This window comes from Choristoneura fumiferana, chromosome 25, assembly GCF_025370935.1.
Source record: "Choristoneura fumiferana chromosome 25, NRCan_CFum_1, whole genome shotgun sequence".
NCBI lineage: Eukaryota > Metazoa > Arthropoda > Insecta > Lepidoptera > Tortricidae > Choristoneura > Choristoneura fumiferana.
Genome location: NC_133496.1, coordinates 2,465,364 through 2,484,812, shown reverse-complemented (window position 1 = coordinate 2,484,812; position 19,449 = coordinate 2,465,364). Strand labels below are relative to the sequence as shown.

At 37.1% G+C, this 19,449-nt stretch overlaps 1 protein-coding gene across 1 annotated transcript; it reads right to left on the bottom strand.

The window, feature by feature from the left end:
- Positions 1–2,953: 2,953 nt before the first annotated feature.
- On the bottom strand, positions 2,954–10,468 carry LOC141442237 (cytochrome P450 6B1-like). The gene is made up of 2 exons (XM_074107167.1): positions 9,081–10,468; positions 2,954–3,180 (listed from the first exon to the last, which is right to left on the bottom strand). Exons 1-2 carry the CDS (start codon positions 10,423–10,425, stop codon positions 3,011–3,013), a joined length of 1,515 nt encoding a protein of 504 aa, XP_073963268.1. The 5' UTR covers positions 10,426–10,468; the 3' UTR covers positions 2,954–3,010.
- Positions 10,469–19,449: the final 8,981 nt, after the last annotated feature.

The following is a 19,449-nucleotide window of genomic DNA, read 5'->3' as shown; positions in this document are numbered from 1 at the left end:
CATTTTAATACAGTCTACACACCGCACAGTGGTTGCATGTAAAGATTGTCCGGGTAGCAAAATTACAAAGTTATTTTAACATCGAATAAGCTAAGGTTGTACAAAATGCGAACTTACGCGTTGGTAATAAAAGTTATGCAATTGTTAAATGGTGGTAAAATGTTTGTCGCTCGGAGGGTTTCAATTATGCACATGCTTGGTAACTGCCACTCTCAGAGTGACAGCTCAAAATATGTTAATTAGGCGTTCAGATTTGTTTTGTAGGTTGGTACACAACTGACTGTTCAGTCCTTATTTTTCTGCCTTGTTATCCAACTAATCCTACTAATAATCATTCTAAGGTTAACTGGAAGAAAGCCTTTTGGGTCAAGTTCGTCTTTGTACATCCTCCTCTCAATGTAAACTGTTATTTTTATGTGTTTTATTTATGTACGATAAAGAACTATTGGTACCATCAGCCAAATAAGTGGCCTGATACCAATTTTTAACCAAGTTCCTATCAAATGAATGTCGCTAAAGTCGAAATTTCAAGTTGACAGACAGACACGTCTATTGGCATAATTGGCATTATTGTTTTATGACATGCAAACGATTATCAGGGATTCGATTTGTAGCATTCGAACATGGCGGATGTAGACAATATCTAATTTTGATAGTGTTTTATGCGGCGATTAACCTTAACAGTGAACAGTGATCAGAAAATTATATATTGCTCTCGTGTCTGACATTTTTTAAAGCGCAAGTTGTCTCCGCGTGGTTTCTGAAATTTTACTATCAAGTTGCAAAAACTAAAATCACCGTACAACGTCCCTCTCAAAGAGAGATTTCAAAAGAGAAGAAGAAGAAGATACGATTATCAGCTTTAGGGTGGTAGACCACATATTTGGCTGATGGTACAATACATACACACAGACACAAACATCACGCGTATTAACAAATGGGGTAGGCAGAGAGATACAAATAGCTTTGTACTGTGACTGTACCGACAGTTTTAAGTCTCTCCCAGGTGCTTTATGATTGAGATGAAATAATTTAACGACCGCATTACCCGAGGGGGCAATCAGACGGCTAACGTCGCGGCTAACAGCTCCATCCGCGAGTTAATTACACATTTAACTAATATTAAACTTTAATGACTCATGCCAGTTTTTATGAACAGTCACACGGTGCTATACCTAGTGCATCGCAACTCTATATGTAGCAATAGAGTCCTTAAGGCAGTTGTCTCACCGCCGGCGAGGAAACGATTGGCTATCGACTATTTTCTCGCTCAAGAAACGAACAAAAGATATAAGATCCTGTGTGAGTAAAAGAGACACATATATTAATAGTTGATCGCTGGCGGTTCACACTGCCGGCGAGAACTCGCTCTTACATCATTTGTCGCAGCGACAAGAGCTATAAGACTCGCTGAGCTATAAAACTAGCTCAGCGATACTCGCTCAACGCTGTTAGCTTGGCGGCCGCCCGGCTCGAGCGAGTAGAGCGAGTAATCGCCCGTCGTGCTCGAACACTCGCTTCTCGCTGCTCGCCCACTCGTTTCTAGTTACTCGCTCTGCTCGCTTCTCGCTCATCGTCGGCAGTGGGACAAGTGCCTTACACCCCGGTATCGTTGACAAACATACTCACAACCTTTACTGTTTGTTGCCCGCGACTCTGTCCACGTAGAATTGGTTTATTGCTATCCCGCGGGAACTATGCAATTTTCTAGGATAAAAACTATATGTCCTTCCCGGGGACTCGAACTATCTGCAAATCGAATCTCATCTAAATCAGTTCAGCTGTTTAGACGTGAAGAGGTAACAAACAAACAAACAGACTAAAATACTTACGCATTCATAATGTTAGTGGGACAATAGTGTTCACTCGCGTCTGCGCACGCGTATACCTTGAGATCCAGCAGTTGGATTAAACTCCGGGACGCAAGCGCAGCGGTTGAGATTTGGAATTTTTATCCCTATCCCGTGGGAATATCAGGATAAAAAGTAGCCTATGTGTTATTTCAGATCTGCCAAATTTCATCCAAATCCTGTAGCGTGAAGGAGTGTCAAACATACACAGACAAACCCACAAACTTTCACATTAATAATATTAGTAAAATTAGGATTGCCAAGTATGGTATGAGCGCCTTATATTTTGATGCAGTTGCGCACATCATGCTCCCGTAGTAAATAACGCTAAACACAATTAATAATGAAAATAATAATAAATATCATGGGACAATTTTCACCAATTGCCCTAGTCCCAAACTAAGCAAAGATTGTATTAGGGTTAAATACATCTATAACGCCCAAGACTCGAGAACAAACATTTAGTATTATTAAATGTTTCGACATGTTTCGGGCTATTTCGTAGCCCTTCTTCACAGGGCGCGTGTTGCGGCAGCTGCCGAGTCGCGTGCTCCTGTGAAGAAGGGCTACGAAATAGCCCGAAACATGTGGAGCTAGACTCGATTTAAGACGTGAGTTATCCGTTACAATATCATTTAATATGAGTGAGTCTCACGGTAGTTTCATGTTCAAAATTTAGTATTATTCATACAAATATCTGCCCCGATCGGGAATCGAACTCGGGACCTCAAGCTTCATTGCACTCTAAGCACTTGGCCATTCTGTCGTCTAACAACACGATTAACAGTGAATAATTAAAAAATGTCGCCGTGGTGGCCTAGTGGTTTGACCTATCGCCTCTCAAGCAGAGGTTCGTGGGTTCAAACCCCGGCTCGCACCTCTGAGTTTTTCGAAATTCATGAGCGGAATTACATTTGAATTTACCACGTGCTTTGCGGTGAAGGATAACATCGTGAGGAAACCTGCACAAACCTGCGAAGCGATTCAATGGTTCGTGCGAAGTTCCCAATCCGCACTGGGCCCGCGTGGGAACTATGGCCCAAGCCCTCTTGTTCTGAGAGGAGGCCTGTGCCCAGCAGTGGGACGTACATAGGCTGGGATGATGAATTAAAAAATGCAATTTAAATCTTATAATATAATTGACCATAATCTATCGTGCGCTAAGGCTGTCTCTTCACAAAGTTCAGCCTGATGCCACCTTCAGGGTACAGCACCAGTCGCGTCGGGGAGAACTGACAACGGCTCTTGGTGCTCGCTGATGCTTCTACCCGGTACCTGGCGAGGAGTTTCGTCATGCAAACCCTGGACTGCACTTGGGCGAACCGCATACCTGAAATGTTTTTATGTACAGTCAAAGTCGAAGATTGAAATTGACGCGGGCATACAATGGGCAATGTGGCAATTGGCTGGCCATATAGCACGGAGATGGCCATGGAGATGAAATGGGTTATTATTTCGAGAGGTTCAATTGTGTTCAGACTTAAATTTTCAGTTATAAAATTAAAAATATATCGTTTATTGTTTTTAAGTTGCTTAAGATATTATCACTGAAACTTGTGGTAAATACATTTTATTCTATTTTATCTTTTTTTTCCACAATAACTTAAATTTTCTGCACAAAAGTCAGTTACGTGGTCAGGTTCGGATTATCCCTGACTACTTTGTAGTATTGTAAAAAATACAAGGTATAGAAAAACTTGCTGTTTAAAACATGGATTGAATATTCATAATAATGATATACCATTCATGCAAACATAAAAAAATTAGGACATTGATAAGACTATTTTTTTCTACATTTCCCGTTGTTCCAAAATACACCATCATTTTCGTAGCCACACTTATTAAGTAATATTTTAAACAAAAAAGAGGTCAAACCTCCTGTAAATCCTTTTTTAACTATAAGCAACTTTGAAAATAAGACTGCGTAAATATGACGTATAATGTTTATCGCAAGCCATAATCATTTATCTATAATTAATGTAATAAAGGTTCAAGTTAGATTTGCGTCAAAGATCGAGCGTCATTTTCGTTACGGTTGCGACTTGGTGAGTATTGGGTAAATAAATATAATGTTTTACTGGTGCTGTGTCATTTGCAGTTAAGTTATTCAATATTGATTTCATTTGCTTCAAACCTATAGGATATTTACTGCAGAGCCGCGAAAGTAAGAACTTTTCAATTTCGTGGTCATCATTTTCGTGGTGCTATGGGCCACGAAACTGATTAAAGACCACGAAAAAGATGATTTCCCTACAAGTAGAAAAATACAGAACACTTTTTATAGAATTTTCTGCTTTTTACAGTGTAATCGTTTATCCGTTATTGATTTAATTGATTTAAATGAAGAATGGTTGACCGTCATCAACATTTGCTCCAGGTGTGGTTATAGGAATTATGACCAGTGCGACGCCAATTTTGTTAACTGGCGAGAGGTTCAAGAATTATTTTGCCCTGAATGTACGTGTGAAATGTATATATCTAAATATTAAAAAAAAACTTCGTCATTTAGAGGAGCATTTTGTTGTGTTGTTTCGTTGTAACATAATTTCGTTCGGGTCTACCGTAGACCTGCACGGGGGGAAGGTATTGAAAGCTGTTTTGGTTTGTGAGTTGAAGTTATTAATCTTACTTTAATTAAATAATTTCTAGATAGTATTTAAAAGGTCACAAAAATGACAATTTGTAGTCGTCATTTTCGTGGTCAAGTTTTAATTATTTTTTTTATATAGATATCGATTGTCTATTTCTGTTGATACCTGATTAATTAAATAATGCTTATTCGTTTTCTCATTATGATCGGATTTTCATTCAAATAGTACAATTAAGTATAAGATTTTAAAATAAACAAAATGTTCTTTTTCGTGGTCTCGGTGCTCATTTTTGTTACCGTTAAAATTGGATTTTTGCTTTTTTTAACCAAAATAAACTTTATCGATCTCTTATAATATAAAGCATCTTATCGGTACATATCCTTATGTTCAAAATAAAACAGACCACATCAAAATGTTTTTTATTTCTGTAACATTTATCTTACACCTCAATAATTACCCAATGATGTACAATACAATACAATGACACATAACAACTAATAGTACTAACGTACAGAAAGGACTCTCTCGAACAAAAGTCAAGTTTAGGTATAAATCATTGCCTACTCTTACGACTTAATAATAATAATAATAAATAAATAATAAATATCACGGGACAATTCACACCAATTATATATGTTTATAGGTATTTTATAATTCTTATATTTGTCATGATTTATATATATATATATAACTAGCTTTTGCCCGCGGCTTTGCTCGCGTTAAATTTGGGGTAACAATTAACATGCATTTACTTTCTGCGATCCTTTTTTTCGTGTTTTGATTGATTTTTGGAGGATTTCATGGAAATATAAATACAGTAAGACGTTGTTTTAGACAGGTGGTGCACATTTCGGAATGAGGGCTATCGCGAATGAATTCACCGCTAGAGGCGCTAGTATATAATATAATATATAGTTTTTTTTCTTTTCCCGCAATAACTATGCGTTCGGTTACGTGGGTGCACACTCACCGGGGTTTAGCTGAAAACCAGCCCTGCAGCTCTGGTTACAGGGCTACGGCACATGCTGAGCTGAGTCCTTTTGGCATCACACTACAGCACAATGTCTCTTATTTTCATCTCTTCTCCTATTTATGTTTTTACTGTGTTTTTGTTGTGATGTAGTGTGTTTTTCTTGTCAATAAATGTTGTGAGTTTGAGTGTGAGTTTGAGTTTGAGTTTCAATTGACCTAGTCCCAAAGTAAGCTTAGCAAAGCTTGTGTTATGGGTACTAAGCAACGGATAAATATAATTAAGATAAATATAATAAACACCCAAGACCCGAGAACAAACATTCGTATTTTTCATACAAATATCTGCCCCGACACGGGAATCGAACCCGGGACCTCAAGCTTCGTAGTCAGGTTCTCTAACCACTAGGCCATCTGGTCGTCAAACTCTTACGACTTGCACGTGAAATTGAAAAAACGTCCCACTGCTGGGCACAGGCCTCCTCTCAGAACAAGAGGGCTTGGGTTTCCGTTGGGCACCGTTGACTCGAAACCGGTTTGGCGCCAAGAGCACAGGGTTCCCACTCGCCAATGAATAAAGATAACAGTGGGTATTAATATAAATTCAATAAACTACCTTTGATAAATAAGTAAATATACTTTAACATACTTGACAACAAATCCTGACAATGATAACCTACTTAGATAAGTTTGTGTGGTCTAAAATTGGGTTATATTTGTAGCTAAGTTTTAAAGATATAAATAAAACGTTGGCTGACTAGAAACCTCTTTATAGTCAAAATACCACAAACGGGACTTATCACGCTATTATTGCACAAGTAATATTTACCTCGACGTTTCGGCAACTCTACTCTACTCTCGTTCTCTCTCTCTCTATGTAGTCTACTCGTGACCACGGCAACTGTAACGTTGCCGAAACGTCGAGGTAAATATTACTTGTGCAACAATAGCGTGATACGTCCCGTTTGTGGTATTTTGACTATGAGTGAGAATCACGAAAGTTTAAAACGTTAACCTCTTTATAGTCTGAAATGACGCACCTACTGACTTGTATTTCATATTTGTTTACATAAGTATTGACGCTGCGTTGTAGATGTTATTTAGAAATTTTCACGTATTTTAAAACACCGGCCAAGAGCGTGACGGACACGCCCGAAATAGGGTTCCGTAGCCATTACGAAAAAATTAAGTAATATTTTGCCAAGGATTTCGTATTTTGTACGGAATATTCCAAGTATAGGTATATTGCATAAGGTATATGCTGCTATTTACTCTTAAACTACTAATAATTCTCAAGAAAACTTTACCGTTATAGTTTTCCTTGTACGTTTGATATACCTAATACCATTCTGATTTTTTTCCAATTTTTGGAACCCACCGGTTTAGATTTTAGAGGAGGGGGGGGGGGGGGATGCTCGATTTTAATGAAAATTTGCACTTTAAAGTTGAATATTTTGCAAATAAATCACTGAATCGAAAAATCGTTTCAGCAACCCGCTAATGGTTTTATAAGACCTATCCAACGATACCCCACACTACAAGGTTGGATGAGAAAAAAAATCACCCCCAGTTTACGTCTATGGGAGGTACTCCATAAAAATTTTGTACCATTTTGTTGGCATTTCTAGCATTGATAGTCCCTGAGTAAAGCCGCGGACGGACGGACAGACAGACAGACATGACGAAACTATAAGGGTTCCGTTTTTGCCATTTTATTGCCTAAAAATGGGAGCAAATACCGTATACTAAATTGTGATTCGTGTACATTATTGTGGTGGGTTTTGTAGGTAAATCATTTTGAACGTTATGCGTGTTTATTTAATTTAAAAAAAATGCGTAAATATATACTTTTGCAAATATGGAATCGTTTACATATTAATGCACGTGACTGTACTAGCTTCAGTCTTCTCAGGTGATTTTAATGTTATCGAGGATTTTCTTTAAATTATCATAATCCCAGCCTACCCCACTGCTGGGCACAGGCCAATTCTCAGAATGAGAGGGCTTGGGGTTCCCACGCGCGCGGGCCCGATGTGAATTGGTAACTTCACACACACCATTGAATTACTGCAGAGGTTTTGTATTTTCTCACTTTGTTTTCCTTCACCGTAAAGCTTGTGATATATTTCAAATGCAATAACGCACATGAACTCCAAAAAACTCAGAGGTGTTAGCCCGGATTTGAACCCACGACCCTCTGCTCGTGAGGCCAATAGGTCAAACAACTAGGCCACCACGGCTTATGAATGTCATAATGAACTGTCAAATCACAGATTATAGGTCCCTTCGTTATTTTTATCGATGATTTCACCTATCCAATTCTAAGAATAGTACATGCAAGAATGTTATTGTATTTCAAATACTTCAGTTTGAACAGTTGATTAGTTGACAATTGTTATTAATACGTTATTAAAAATGACGTCTTTAGAAATCACAGACGAATTATTCAAAAGTCTTTTTTAGGGATCCGTAGCCAAAATGGCAAAGTCAAAGTCAAACTTAAAATATCTTTATTCAATTTAGGCTATAACAAGCACTTATGAATGTCAAAAAACTCTACCACCGGTTCGGAAAAACCTCTGTTGAGAAGAATCCGGCAAGAAACTCAACGAGATAAACGGAACCCTTATAGTTTCGCCATGTCTGTCTGTCTGTCTGTCCGTCTGTACGTCTGCGGCTTTGCTCAGACTTACAGGGCTAGAAAGCTGTAATTTTGAAGGAATATAAGAAAACATCACCCCTACTTTAAATTTTTTTTTTGTCATCATTTTGTCGGCATAGTTGCTTATAGTTTTGCCTGTATCTGTTACTTAAACACAAATGCTTTCAATTTTTTTTATGGCACTAGACTATCTAATTTATCTATGTATTTTTGTTTCTATTTTTCTAGCCTGTGTATGTGTTATTTTGCCGTCATACATGAATTTTCTTTCTTTATCTTTTTAAGGGTATACAATATTAAATAATTTTACTTCTCATGCTCTTAAAATGTTACTTTAGTTTCTGCATATCGGGAATAAAGCTCTTTTTTATTCTCTAGGGATTAAAGTATTTTTTTTAATTTACGTTGGAAACCCCTAAACAGCCAACAGGGTGTTTGTGAATAGAGGATTTTTAGGCGTGGAAATAACCTCAAAATGACAACTGTGCAAAAATATTTAAAAAAGATGGTTTAATTTAGTGAAATACAATTTATGATTACGAATATGAATCTATTCAATTATATTAAGGATTAATTCGTTTTTATATACATAGTCCAATTAGTTTTAAAATAGTTTTCAATTTCGAAACTGTTGGCTAAATGTGCAAGCTTTTAAAGCGTCACTCATAAACATAAAATAAAAGACAAACGCCGCAACAATTTTTTTTTGCTATTTGAATTTTGAACAGATGGCCGTCCATTAGTCGTGCGTACGTTTTTAAAAAGTTAATAATATTGTAATTTGGAACAAACTATTGTTTTATTTTCCTCGCATTTAAAGTGAAAAGTAGAGTGTTTAACGTGAGACTAAACAACCATAATGCCACTCGAACTATAGCCACCCTTGCCCTGCTCGGGTGGCTAAACATCTCGTTTCATTGTGGCTTGTTTTAGTCCCTTGTTGAACAATCTACTATAATTCCTAGTTATTAAGTAATCTTCAAGTGTCAAAAATAAATAGAAACTTACCTATACAATGTCTAGGTCCCAAACCAAACGGCATGTACGCACAAGAGTGTCTGTCAGCCACATTCTTAACAGAGAACCTTTCAGGGTCAAAAATATCCGGGCGAGGGTAATAAACTTCATCAAAATGTATCCCATGCACCGAAACCAAAACAGTCTGTCCTTTCATAATGGTAACATCGGTCCCAGGCACCTTATAATCCATCTGAGCACACCTTTTCAATTTATCTATAATAGGGTACATTCTTAGCGTTTCATCAAAAACCTTAGTCATATAATTCAATTCGGACATGGACTCCAAAGATATAACGCCATCATGCTTCTTCATGACTTCATCTATTTCTGCTATAACTTTGTCTTGTATATCAGGGTTGAGAGCTAGTTGGTATAGCATGAAACCCATAGTAGAAGCACTGGTTTCGTACCCAGCAGCGTAGAAAACAAACGACTGTGCTGTTATAACACTGTCTGACATTTCTACGACCTTCTCAGCACCAGTATCTGTATCTCCTTTTGGACCAAGAATCTGCTTTTCCCTTAAAGCTAACATCAAATCCATGAAGTCATTCCTATCAGTAGGCTTACCATTTCTCTGTGCGATTACTTTTTTTGTCAAATTGACGAAGAAATCCTTGACTTCACTTGGAAACTTGGATTTTCCCATTTTCTTTAATATTCCAGGATACATCATATCTAAGATAGAGCTGCTATTGACTGTAAAGATTTTCTTATCTATTCTTTGAAGGGTCTCTGCTTGAGTATCATATGAATCAATATCTAGGCCAAACGCACAAGCAGCTATGGTGGCTTGGGTGAATTTCTGCATCAAGAAATGCACTTCTTGCTCTGGATCTATAGTTGTTACTTTATCTAAGTGCTCAATGAATCTATCCGCTCGTTCAATAATCAGATACAGCATGTTCTTCAGTTTCCCCGAAGTGAAGAGAGGAGTGAATCGACTCCTCAACTGTCTCCAAGTGTCTCCATCAGCGTGAAACAAGTTTTGACCCAAATCTTTTTCTCCGAACTTTATCCCTCTGTCAGCGAATGTGTCGAAATCTTTAATTAAAATATGTTTCGTAATTTCTAGGTCCCTGATTAGAAGGGCTGGTGTTTTCATCAAGTAGATGCCTACTACTTTCTCTTGGGGATAGTCGTGGTAGAATTTCTTGTATACCAAGCCGACGGGTTGCCTTCTCAGTGCTGATTCCTTTAGGTTCCCAAAGAAAGGCATCGGTTGTGGCCCGACGATGTTCCTTTGCTCCCAATAGTTCAGCTTCTTCGTCAAGTGACGGTATATCAGGCATGATATCAAGATAAATGCGATTGGTATTATTAAAATAGTCATTTTTAAACGTGTTAAGAGACACCTGCGTTCGATTTATGTTGTGAATTAATTACAGACTGTCTGCCAATAAAGTAATAAGTACGTACAATGCTTGTTTGACTATGATAATTTTTTCAATATTATTTTGCATTAGCATATAAGAAGGATTCCGTGTATACAATTTATGATTTTCGTACATACTAGATTTTAATTTTCTGAGTTTTTTCTTTAGGAATGTTGCACTTAGGAATTTTGAATTTCGAAATTATACCAGACTCGTTAAAATTATTCCGTCTTCTGTCTATTGTAAAGGTTGCCTGGAAGAGATCGCTTGCCTATTGCTTACCTTGGAAAATCTCTATAATATACTTACCTGTGTTTTGTTATTCTAAAGAATAATTGTATTGTATTGATAACTCAGGTGCTTTTGCAGGTGGTAGGACCTTGTGCAAGGTCCGCCCGGATTGCTACCACCACCTTGCTCGCTAATCCTGCCGTGAAGCAGCAGTGCTTGCACTGTTGTGTTTCGGCGTGGAGAGTAAGACAGCCGGTGAAATTACTGGCACTTGAGGTATCCCATCTTAGGCCTCTAGGTTGGCAACGCATCTGCAATACCCCTGGTGTTGCAGATATCTATGGGCGGTGGTGATCTCTTACCATCAGGAGACCCACTTGCTCGTTTGCCATCCAGTCGAATAAAAAATAAATAAATAAAAACTAAACGGTACAAATCATTGAAGTATTTATGACAAATTAATTGCTAATAGTTAAATTCTACTTATTTATATGTACAGTCGAACAAATTGAATCATGGCCCAGGGTGGGACCTTTGTGCTAATAATGTCAAGTTGACATCTCATACTTTTGTCAAGAAAATGGTAGAAAAAGTCACGGTGTGACATCGCATTGCGTGACAAGGGAATTCTTTGTGACACCTACTGTGAGAACGTTCTACGGTAGGTCAGGAATCAAATGGTTTGACTTGACGTACATACATACAAAAATTTGCTATCCACTTACCAAATAGTGCGTTTAACGAAGAGATCAGATGCAGGTTCGAATCTCGTCCTTCGTTTTTAAAAAATATCAGATTTCGTGCAAAATGCTGATGATAACAAATAGTATATATATTAATTAAACTTTACTGTGTAAGAGGGAGCGAAGTGGAGTGAGCGAGAGGGGGGAGCAGCAAAAGCCAAGCAATTTAAGTTTCAATTGTTTCAACGAAGTAGGCGTGATTATTACCGTATATTACTACTGAGGCTCAAACAAACCTTCGTTAAATCAAATTAATCTCCCACTCATAAACCGGGCTCAATACTAAAAACAATTAATTAAAAACTTAATAACATAAGTTCTCACTTGGCGCGTATTAACAGGCGCTTGAGTTTAACTTAAATTGATCGCATGCTGCGCGGGCGCCGCAAGTCAGAAGATTCAGTCTAATCGACTGCAAAAAAGAAAAGCATATTTTTAACCAACTTTAAAAAGGGGAGACTATTATTTTTTTTTTAATTATATGATTTTTATTTCAACAAACATGATATAGTAGGTATAAAAATAAACGATAACAATTATATATATTAAAAAATATCTAAACCCTGTATCTCTCCTACCCGGGGCATCGTGCCTAGTATGCTGCACGGCTAAGCTCAGCCTCTGGGCGAAAAAAGACCAGGCCCTGGGGTCGCCAGAGACGCCAACTAATTTATCCGACACCTCGCGAACAAGAAGGCTATTAATTGTTTTTTTCGCCTGGTAACTCAGAACTATTAATGAACGGAAACGTCACAATGTGTGGTCATGCAGTTCCTCCACCTCCACACTCTAATAACACACACAAATCACACAAACCCATCTATCACCTGGTGGCCACAATACACTGAGCGTTTTGTATTCAACCAGAGCTCATTTTCAGTGCAACACAACCGTTCACCATGCTAAGAGGGTGAGCAAAGTAACTGTTTACTTCATTGATACGGACCTCTGCAAAGTAATGCCTGATCCAGTAAATAATTCAGAACTGTTCTCCATCATTTATGAAACGATTTGAAAATACATCTTCAAGATTATTGTGACTAGTTTTTCGGCAAATTTCCATTCATCATCATCATCATCATCATCAGCCTATGTTAGTCCACTGCTGGACATAGGCCTCTCCCATGGCACGCCACTGAGCACGATCCTCGGCTACTCTCATCCAGCTCTTGCCAGCCGCCCTGCGAAGATCATCGCTCCACCGAGTCTGAGGACGTCCTACGCTACGTTTGCCGATCCGTGGTCTCCACTCAAGAACTCGTCTACCCCAACGGTTATCGGTTCTTCGGGTTATATGGCCGGCCCATTGCCACTTTAGCGTGCTAATGCGGCAATTTCCATTAGGGGCAAAGAAACTGCCAGCATAGCTTTTTTTTACATGAACTGACCCGTTAATGACCCCTCTCTTACCTGATAAAGAGCTCACTGGTTCAGCAGGGCTACTACGAAACTCGAAACTCGAAGTTCGTGTCGTGCGATCCCTCTGACACTTACACTATTTAATACGAGAACGAGAGGGACCGCACGACACGAACTTCGAGTTTCGTAGTAGCCCTGCAGTTGTCATCAAAATCATCGTCGTATTAGCCGTAGGACGTCCATAGTTGGACATAGGCCTCCCTCATAGACCTCCAGTAACTTCCGTTAGAAGCGGCCTGCATCCACCGCGAACCCGCGGCTTTAACCAGGTCATCCGTCCACATCGTTGGTGGACGTCCTACGCTGCGCTTGCCGACGCGACGCTTTACTTCAAAAAAATCGTCTGTATGTTTTTTTAGTGGTAGCTCTTTTCATAGCTTGTTAACCCCCGATGCAAAAAGAGGGCTGTTATAAGTTTGACCGCTATGTGTGTTTATGTGTCTGTGTGCCTGTGTGTGTGTCTATCTGTGACACCGTAGCTCTTAAACGGTTGGACCGATTTGAATGCGGGTTTTTTTAATTGAAAGCAGGTTTTCTAGCGACGGTTCTTAGACATGTTTTATCAAAATCGGTTCAGCCGTTTTTGAAATATTGAACTTTGCAGTGACAAAGTCGGGAATTTTCCAATTTTTTTTTGGTTAGGTTAGGTTGCGTGCCTCGGAGCCTCTCCTAAAGACGAAAAATGAAGGACTAGTATATGGGACCAACGAACCGCTTCGCTCTTATGCCATAGTAAACCAATAAATCCGTTCATAGACAAGCAAGTTATCTAGCAGCATTAATCGTGCGCGGACATTCCGGAACAAATAGTGCTGGCCCCTAACAAGCTCCTTTGAGCCGCTAAACGGTTACAAGCGGCCGTTGGATGAAGGATGCGAGGGTTCCGTACCCAACTATATTAGAAAGTATAATACCTTCAGACATATTTGATGTGTCTTGTAATTTTTGATAGTTTGTTATTAATGCCACGGCAAGCCGTAGCATTATTTAGCGTCATGTATGTCTTGTCTTTATTCTATTGTTGTTAATTGTGATGTTTTTATGGCGTAAAGAAATGTATTTTCTTTCTTTCTTTCTTATAAATTAAAGATTATTTCATCTGACAACATAGAGCCATTGATTTGTTAGTACACGATTTACAAACTAAGTTAGCTCGGTTTAAAATTAATTATATTTATCTAACAATAAAAAAATATAAAATATGTCAAAACTAGAATTAAAATCATAAAATTAAAATCAAAATTAATTGAAATAATTAAATAACGCACCATTTTACTTGATCCGTCTATTTTTACCAGAGCTTTGGCTTGATACGTCATAGTTTGAGGGTAAAATGGCTTTTATGAACAAGTTATGCTTTTCACTTCGCTTTGTGAAGAAATTAAACCTTGTTGCTATTTGAAATTAAACAGCAACAGTGATGATTTATTACCCTATATTCCCTATGCACTGCTATTTTTATCATAACAATTATACAAAACGCATCAAAACTAGTACATGAATAACAAAAAAAATGGAAACGTCTAATCTCAGAACCACATTAAAATCGTTTCAGTGCTAAATGGTAGTCATACACACGAACAATCGCACAGTCTTACCCCAAACACATTTCCTTTTCCAATAAGCCGTGGACAAAGGAAAAGACAAAGGATCTATAGGAAAAACTGTTACAATATGAGTATAGTCCTCTATAATAGCTTGCCTGAAGATATTAAACTACAGAGCAAGCAAAGATTCAAATCTAAATTAATCGATTGGCTACAACATAAATGTTTTTACAGTGTAAAAGAATATTTGGCAGATAACGAGTGATGTTTATTTTAGGTAATTTTATTTGACTTAATGTGTTTATGGCATGGGTATTTCATTTGTGAACGACTATTAGTGGACATTAGACCTGTATAAACGAATAATATATTTTTACGATAATTATTATGATTGTAAAATGTAATGTGTTAATAATTTGCACGCCTGCATGCAGGTTGGATACAATGGGCAAGAAGACTGTAACACCATTTATACTGTATTCTAGCAACTAAACGATTCTGATTTCTGATTTCAAAATGTAAACCCACACGAGAACAAGGTACCTGTGCCCAGGGACCCCTAAGAAGAGCCCAACACCTTACACTATTAAAATTACCGAAATAATAGGTGATTAATCTTTCAACCCACAAAAGCGGGTCCGATTTACTGCCTCTGTCAAAATAAATATAAGTTGCGTTCAAGTTAACGTCGAGTTTTTTTAAAACCCAAATTTAGATGTTTAACGAAACATTATAAAAAGAACACGGGGAGTTTTTTTATTAATTGGGTATCGAGTAGGTACGATAGGGCCTTGTTCTCCGATATAAGTATAATATATGTATAGTATTATTATTAAGGAGATATATAAGTGTTTGAGCACATTAACGCCCGTTTCGGAGTCTTGGTTAGGTTGAGGGTGTATTGGGAAGTGAATGAGTGAATGAATGATTAAGATTAGTTCTATTGACAGGTGTTATAAATTCAGATTCAAATATTTTTATTTGCATTAACAAGGGTATAAATTGGTCTTACATAATGTCATAGGTTCCATTCCTTGTTTTGCCATAGTATGGCGTACAAAAATTTATAAACCGAAGACCAGCAGTTTTGTTGTTGCAAGACCATTTATTGACAATTTGTTTCTATATTTTTTCTTTTCTTCGTTTTTTGTTGTAAGTGTTGTAATTTCACGTATATTTCCTTTCTTTCTATTGACGTAATTATTATTACTGTTATTCCCCGTAAAGCTTGGGCTAATGTCAGTAATATTAAAAAAAGGCTCAAAATATTAGTACAGACAAAGTGAAAATATCCATAGTAAATAAGGCTGTGATGTTACACAATTAACAATATAACACCTGAATCAATCAAATTATACACTTGTTAGTGCGTATTATTGTTTTTTTTAAATTCGGTTTCTACATTTCTCTGCCGTCTCCCGGTTGTAGAGTTGTGCCGCGTAAGCTCGCAAGCTCATTTACGTGGCTACCTTGTTTGTTCTGATATTTCACGCTATAGCGATATTTTTACTGAACTAATGGAATTTGCATCCCAGTGTAGCCCTACCCTAAGCGATGGTATCACCACGTTCCGGGAAGGACATGTGTCGCCCAATAAACTAATTGGCTGTGGAATGCTCGCACCGTAACATACTTATTTTGTTTTATTTTATTAGGGTTCTGTTATTAATTATTGGGAATTTTAAATACACCATGACCTGGGTTATTGCCATTATTCAGTGGAGCTACAAAGTTTTCTCAACCCCTCCTCCTCGTATTTGTAATAAGTAAGGGTAGATAATTTACAATATGAAATTTACTTGCATTTTCATATGATAGGTAGGTGAAAAACGAGAACGCGGGTCATTTGGTTATGCTGAGTGGGGTCCACTTTATACTATTCGATGTTATTTTTTTTTCTCCATCTAATGTATTTTTATGTGTATCGAATATGTGTAAATAAATGTTTCTCTCCCTCTCTCTCTCTCTCTCTCTCTCTCTCTCTCTCTCTCTCTCTCTCTCTCTCATTTGATGGAAAGCAATCATCGCTATAGTCATGGACAACCATGACTGTCCATGACATATGTAGGCTCGAGTTTTAAAGATCACCAAGTAAGTGTGTATGTGTGTGTATTTTTAAATCTTCTACACCTAAACAGGTGGACTGGTTTAGAGGAAATTTGGCACAGAGAAAGAGTTTAAAATCTGGATTGACATATATTAATTCGTTTTCTTCCGAAAAATTGCAAAATTCCCGGGTGCATTGATAAACCATTCTTTTGTAACTATTTATGCGTATGCGTGTGTACCTCTATTTATATATGTGTGTGTAGGAAGGTAAAGTAAAAAGTTATAATTCATTAAAAAACTAGTTAATAATGACACGGAACCATGCTCTTAATTAAAAATTAACATTCTTGGTATCTCGTATTTATTTGTAGTTCAATAAACGAAGCAAGCGAACGCAGATTCAATCTCGGACAGCGTCTTAATTAATTTATATTTAAGTGTCGCTATCATTACGTGTTATTTATAAAGTGAACATTAATTAGTAGGATACACTTAATTGGTTTTACACACAGAAGTAATAATAAAAATGTTACTTACGCGAAATTAAATTAAGAGGCTCCTATGCCTAAGAACCATGTAAGTATATGTATAATACAAATTGGGTTTTATTCTACTGCTGGTCATTAACTTACAATACTTTCAAGTTTTTTTTTTAGATTTTTCGACCACCTGATTGTAACAAAATTAGCACTAACTTAATATTTTGCTAAAAAATGATCCCTGGTGATGATGAGTTTAAATTTAAAAAATAACCATCTCCGCTATGTGTGCACGGGAGGTGCTTAAACAATTTTTTTTTTTCATTTTATTTTACCTTTTTGTCAGCGGTGTAGTGTTAAAAAATTAAACAAAAAATTATAAAGATATAGCTAATTAAAGTTTCATGTGGCGTCACGATTTGCGTCACTCTTTAGCACGGCGTGACGTCACAGGCTTTAACGCAATTCCTCTTCGTCATTTTTGTTTGTTTGACAAAAGAAAAAACACTTTTCGGATAATTTTTACAAGCTTTTCTTTTCTTACAGGGCTGTTTGTTTATTTGTTTGGGTCAAATCTTGGAAGCTAAATTTGACCCACTTCCAGTGGGCCGATTGACTTGAAATTAGGCATAGTCATGTTAATCTTGTGACAATACAACAATCTGGTAGTGACATCCCGCCCAGGATCGTCTCCGCAGAACGGAACTCTTCAACGGTTAATGGCAACCTACTACAAACTCGCAAAGTTTTCCTCTAATGGACAGAGCCAATATATTTAAAAAAACGGTTAATGGCATCGACTTGAAATTTAGTACTGAAATGTAGTTTGGATGACAATGCAAGTACAGTCAACAAAAAGGAGAATCAGCAAAAAAGCTTGTATTAAAAATGGTTTTTTTAACAAAAGCTTATTTGATACCCTAACCGACAAACTAAATAAAATAATACATTTTGCATTTTTGTTATGTTATTAACATTTTTTTTCCTTGCCCTCTGTATTGTAATGAAATTGTGATTTTTGTGTTTTTTTTTGTCGCCTTCCGAGAAGTCACCAAGCAGTCACAGCGGAGGACCAGCGTCGGCCTCCTCGGCCAACACTATGCTGAGCTGGGCCCGCTTCGCGATTTCGCAAAATTTATTTTTACTTTTTTTCTGTCTATGTGAATGTGTTTGTGAATAACGAATAAAATATTCATATTCTTAATAATAAGTATGTCTGCTTTAAAAAACTACGTAGTTGGCCTTGTGAATAATGGTGTTGGTTGACTCAGTTGGTACGCATAACATTACCTATGAACATGATACAAGTTATTTATTCCATACAAAAATGTTGATGAAAAGTGGCCAGAATAAAACACTTTTATTGGGATGATAGAAATGTACAACAACAAAACGAAACGTTATTAAATTTTTTTTTCATTATAAATCAGAATAACATTACAGAATCTTTTTCTTTCGGTTTTTAAAGTTATTCCTTAAGTATCATGCTACCTTCTATATCCTACCTAAATATTACCTGAATAATATGAATTATTTGAGTAGAGCAGAAATCAGAAATAATAATTTTACTCATCATCATCATCATCCCAGCCTATATACGTCCCACTGCTGGGCACAGGCCTCCTCTCAGAACAAGAGGGCTTGGACCATAGTTCCCACGCGGGCCCAGTGCGGATTGGGAACTTCACACACACCATTGAATTGCTTCGCAGGTTTGTGCAGGTAATAATAATAATTAATAATTTTACTATTCAACTAAAAATAGTATATTTTTAAATGTGGTTTAAATCTGTTTAATTCTTAAGTTATCTGTTAATAAAACTTATTAACTGGAAATAACATATTTCAAAACTAAATTATTATTTATAATTATAAATTACGATTACGACTTAAGTCACCGGACTGGGTTTGGCCTTTTCGGAATATATTCTTCAGGGAACAAAAGTATATTTTTTATCGAGGGACTAAAATAAGCCAATATATTCCCGAGTTGGTTAGCACCCGAGCTTTAGCGAGGGTGTCTATTTATCCGGGGTTTATATTGACTTTAGTCTCGAGGTGAAACTCTATTTTTCACTTCGATTGCGAGAAAAAAATAGTCATTAATCGTTTATGATTTACACTCTACAACAATTTGAAAGTTTTCACAGTAAGTATGTTTTTCCAACTAGACACAGATATAACAAAATCGGATCGGCGAAATGGTCCATACACAAACTGGAATAAATAGAATGGCGCACCTTCTATGCGGAAGCATAGAACTAAAACACGTAGACTAAGAACGTAACATTTTCGTCATGAAAATGGTCTCACACAAAATCTTATTTTATGCCACAAACTAAGCAAGTAGTACCTAAACCTAAGTCACTGGAAGTAAATTAAAAAATTAATTACTTTTACTCCCTAGGGACTAAAACACTCACTTTACTCCCGCCTCGTAAGGCTATATTGACCTACTTTTAGAGCATGAGAAGTGAAAAATATTTTTTAGTTAAGCAAGTGCTAACTTACAA